This window comes from Acanthisitta chloris, unplaced genomic scaffold (genome assembly GCF_000695815.1).
Source record: "Acanthisitta chloris isolate BGI_N310 unplaced genomic scaffold, ASM69581v1 scaffold7793, whole genome shotgun sequence".
In the NCBI taxonomy this organism is placed as follows: domain Eukaryota; kingdom Metazoa; phylum Chordata; class Aves; order Passeriformes; family Acanthisittidae; genus Acanthisitta; species Acanthisitta chloris.
In genome coordinates this window covers 2,350-7,301 of record NW_008664254.1, presented here as the reverse complement: position 1 = coordinate 7,301, position 4,952 = coordinate 2,350, and the positions used below count along the sequence as shown (strand labels likewise).

Sequence of the window (4,952 nt, the reverse complement as noted above, 5' to 3'; positions counted from 1 at the left end):
GGCAGCTCCAGGCAGGCAGTGCCAGCTCTGAGCTGTGGAGCTCAGTGTGGATAACTCACAGAGCTGTTGGGCTTCACCCATGGTTTGTAGGAATGAAAGAACCAGTAAATCCTGATAGCCTGAACTGACCCCCACATGACCTTTAGAACACCCAAATTTACCTGTTACCTGTTTCAGTACCAGAGTTTTGAGTGCAATTGCTCAGCCAAATTGAAGGTGGGAAGTGCTCCGTAGTACAAAATAGGTCATTGGTCCCTGCCCTGGGGTGTTCCCTGGAGAAGGAAGGATTCAAACCTCCTCCTGGAGAAGGAAAGATTCCCAGCTCCTGGAGAAGGAAGGAGTCACACCTCCTCCTGGAGAAGGATTCAGAGCTCCTCATGGAGAAGGAAGGATTCACACCTGCTCCTGGAGAAGGAAGGATTCCCAGCTCCTGGATCAGGAAGGATTCAAACCTCCTGTGTGTTGGGACCATTCTGGTGCACACAGCTGAAAGCCTCTGGGTTGTTCCCCCATCCCAGTTTCCATGCGACTCCTGAAGCAGAACTTAGGGTGCACAGCTCTTTTTGGGGAGGGACCCTGCTACTCAGTGTGAGAATTGTGTCAAAACAAGTGTATAAATTGTAAATTTAAACCTAGGAATTGTTTTCTTTGCAATTTTGGCCATCATATTCTGTTCAAAGACAGGAACATATGGATCCTTTTACCAAGTAAAAAAAAAAAAAAAAAAAAAAGGCTCATTTAAAATGTACCTAAAATTTTAGGAAATTGTGCACCCTTTTATCAATTTCTATAAAGACTTTAGTGAAGAAGAGAAAAAAACACAAAAAAAACAAGTGAAAAATCAACCTTTTTGTATTCTGGGGTGTATCTATTTTTATTCTGTTGGAATCCTATTTAAGTGGCAGGTGAGTGAGTGCTTGTGTGGCGAGTGGAAGACTTGTTTCAATCACCTCTTTACTAGTACAGCTGAGTGACCTGGTGACAGCAGAGTACTGCGTTGGATTGGCATGGAAGCTGCTGCTGGTCCTGTGTGCTGTTTCTAATGTGCTTTTAATTGGAATAAAGAACACATACTGAATGATCCATTTGCTGGTTTCTTCCTTCAATACTCTATTGGTGTTTAAAAGCCTCAGATAAGGACATTCCCAGCCAGGAGTCCTGATGAGTTTTCTCTTTGTGATTCTTCCCCTGCACTCGGTGCTGGTGAGGTCACACCTTGAATCCTGTGCTCAGTTCTGGGCCCCTCAGCTCAGGAGGGACATTGAGGGGCTGGAGCAGGTCCAGAGAAGAGCAACGAGGCTGGTGAAGGGACTGGAGCACAAGTGCCATGAGGAGAGGCTGAGGGAGCTGGGGGTGTTCAGCCTGGAGAAGAGGAGGCTCAGGGGAGACCTCATCACCCTCTGCAACTCCCTGACAGGAGGTTGGAGTCAGGTGGGGGTTGGTCTCTTCTCCCAGGCAACCAGCAGCAGGACAAGAGGGCACAGACTCAAGCTCTGCCAGGGGAGGGTTAGGTTGGCTATTAGGAAGAGATTTTTTTACGGAGAGAGTGCTCAGGCATTGGAATGTGCTGCCCAGGGAGGCGGTGGATTCACCATCCCTGGAGGTTTTGAAGCTGAGACTGGATGTGGCACTTACTGCCATGGTCTAGTGACCACGGTAGGGTTTGACTTGATGATCTTGGAGGTCTTTTCCAACCCAGTTGGTTCTATGATTCTCAGCCTGTGACACACTGAATTTTAATGCTGCTGTTCTGAAAAGATTCCAAGGTTTGTTAAGTGATGCTACACAATAAATGAGGTCAGATAAATATTGTCCTTCCCTCCTAGTGCCTGACTTGGCAGAGTTGCTGCTAAAACCTCCCCAGAAGAGCTCTGAAGGGAAGAGAAGGAGAATTGAGAGGGGAAAGAGGTTCTTTCCCTGCCATGTGCTTGCCTAGGCCAAGACTGATGTGTTTTTTCACAAAAAAAACCACATTTTTGGAGATCTGTAGCCTGGGTGAGGTAGTGAGAACTAAACTCATCCAGCTTTGTCTTAGATATCCAGGAGGAATCCAACACAGGATGGAAATAAAAACTCCAGGAAGGCAGGTGCAAAGTGGTGTGGAAGACCAGGAAGGCAGATCTGGACAGTCCCTAAGGTATTTTGCCATCAAATTAAGAGCATTTCTTAACAGGAGATTGTCATGGCTAAACCTCCAGCTCACATCAATCATTTGAAGTTCAAGTTTCAGCCTAAAAGGTTTTATTGGTTGTACTAACACAGTATAGAAACACTCTGAAACGTAGGAGTAACATGGTAACAGTCAGGAAAAGGGAATTAACCACCTAACACTGAAGGAAACAGGGGAAATGTTCCTTGTTCCTGAAACTAAGTGAAATTCTTTGCTCCCCACTGTGGTTTGGTTGAAGGCACCATGTGTTCTGATATCTGGGAATGCTGTGGTGCAATTCCCATCACTCTCAGCAGCAGGTAACACTATTCCCTCAGCCAGTGGACCCTGAACACTTCCTTGCTGTTGCATCAGATACTGCACTCACGGTCAGCACCACTGTCAGCTTTGTGCTCCTGTGCTGTTTCTGCTCCTGTGCTGAGCTGCTTTGACAGGCTCAAAAAAAAGTTGAGTTTACCTCAAACCATTTAAACTAGTTCATCTGTGTGGCAAGTGGTCCATTTTTATTGAATTATTGCCTTTGAACTACAAGAATTTCTACTGGAAAACCAGAAGATCTTTTACTTTTTAGCACAAACACATTGTGTTTCCCTAAACCTGCCAAGTTACCCAACCAGTCCTTTAATGATGGGTTACATGGTTTACTCCATGAGCCAATTCCTCAGTCAAATCATGAATCATTGCTTCTTGGATTCATTTCAGTGTCAAGGTGTTACATGGAATTATTTGTAACATCTCATTCTTAGCCATTCTTAATCCAGCTATTCTTACCTACGGATCACAGGAGCTGAATGAGAAAAGGAAGACCAAGGAGCAAATCCTGCTGCTCAAAATCGTAACTATCTGTTCTTAACAGGGATGATTTAGTCACAGTTAAGAGCTGGAGTGAGTTACCCTGGAAGAGCTGATCCCTCACCAGGATGTTCCCATTGTTCTTGCAATTTAATACCTCAATAACCCACTAATGTCCTTACTGTTGTTTCCAGATGGTTTGAGGTTTGAACTCCCTTTCAGTCCCTTGAGAAGATGCTTAGGATGATGAGAAGCTACAGAAGGTTGTCCTGCAGGTAACAGTTCTGTTTCTACCTTCCCAAATAGGTGTGTCTGCATCCAGATCTACTCTGGGAAGTGATACCGTCCCAAAAATCTATAAAAATGACAAAGGGAGATGTCTTGGAAACTTCAGTCTTCAAAGATGAACAGCAGCTTCAACAAACCAAAAAGGCCAAAGGTTGGTGGCACTCAGAAGCAGTTTGTGATGGCACAGGTGCAACAAGCTGCTGTTTTTATGGAGCAGGTTCATACACCTGGAATACTATTCCAACACATCCATAACCGCTTCACAGGGAATGTGTGGAAGATGGCAAGATATAAAATAGGCCCAGGAAACATGAGTTTTTGGAAGAAGCAATGCATCCCACTCAGCAGAACAAGCCATGGGGACATCTCTGTGTGCCTAAGGCTCTGCATCGTGCTGCTGGTCCTGCTGGATGCACAGCACGGACTTGTGGAGGATCCCACACTCATGGAGGGACTTGGTGAGGTCAGAGAAGCTCCTCCGAGGCACCTCCATCGTTTCAACACTGCAGCCTTGGTAGTTGGCCAACAATTTGTCTCCTGCCACAGCCAGGACTGTCTGGAGACTGTCAGAGGGCTTGAAGTGGTGTTCAAACCTCTGCCCAGAGGGAGCTCGGACAGCGAGCAGCAAGTGAGGTTCTTCCACACTTACAGGGGACATGGAAGTGCTCTCCTGCCTCATTTTCCTTCCCACATGCTGCATGTGTGAGCTCTCTTCACTGGAGACATTGCTTCCTTGTTCTCCAGAGAGAGTTTTGATGCATTTTGGAGGGTCCTCCTGCCCTTCCCTCACCTCCAGCTGGGTGGTCTGTTCAGCCAACGCTTCCAGGTCGCTCCCCGTGCCCTTGCAGCCGATGGAGGGGAGCACCCTGTACTTGTTCAGGGAAGAGGAGCTCCTCAAAGGCACTTGCTGCAGGAGCTCTGGGATCTCCTGGCTGGATGGGAATGCTGCTTTGCTGAGCAGTGCTCTCTGGCTGTTGGGCAGTTCCCGAGGAGAAGGGGAAGAATTCCCTGGTGGGGAAGGACAGGATTCCATGCCCTGGGAGTGGCTCAAGGTTGGCCTCCTTCGTCCCTTGGCAGATTTGGGCCTGGTGACATGCATGGTGGCTGCTGTGCTCGAGGGGCAGCAGAGGGGAGCTGGTGTAGAGCTCAGCAGAACTGCTGTGGCCATTGCACCTGTGGGTTGGGAGCAGAGGGAAAAGTTACAGGAATTGGCCAGGAAGCTTCCAGAGGGTTTAATTGCCCTATGGGTGTCAGCTATGAATAGAGCAGAGCTGGTGTGTCTGTGTGGGCAGGCAGCAAAATTCTGCCATGCACTGAGTCAGGGATGGTGGGAGATGTTATTTATAGGGGCTGGATTTGTGACAAACTGAGTAAAGCTGACCCAGAACACAAGGAAGTTATGCCCTTCCCAGCTTAGAGCAAGTTTAGGTGGGAAGAACATCTCTTTCTCAGTGCAAACAGGAGGTGAGGGAAGTTTAAAGCACAGATCTAGTCTTTTTTTTTTTCCCCCTCCTGCAGTGGCAGATTAAGTTTCCATTGTGGATTTGGGGGTAAAACCGACTACACTTCACTTTTGAAACATCTCTGAAGACCTTTGATGTTTGAAAAAGCCTCATTCAATACAGAGAAACCTATTTTGGTCACTCCTGTGACCAAAAGCTACTAAAAAAGGGATTGATTTACCCAAGGAAACAGCTGGAGT

At 47.1% G+C, this 4,952-nt stretch overlaps 1 protein-coding gene across 1 annotated transcript; it reads right to left on the bottom strand.

Annotated features, from left to right (window-relative positions):
* Window positions 1–3,626: 3,626 nt before the first annotated feature.
* On the bottom strand, window positions 3,627–4,418 carry UBXN10 (UBX domain protein 10). Its single transcript, XM_009071272.1, has one exon. The coding sequence runs from the start codon at window positions 4,416–4,418 to the stop codon at window positions 3,627–3,629; it is 792 nt and encodes a 263-aa protein (XP_009069520.1).
* Between the last annotated feature and the right edge of the window lie 534 nt (window positions 4,419–4,952).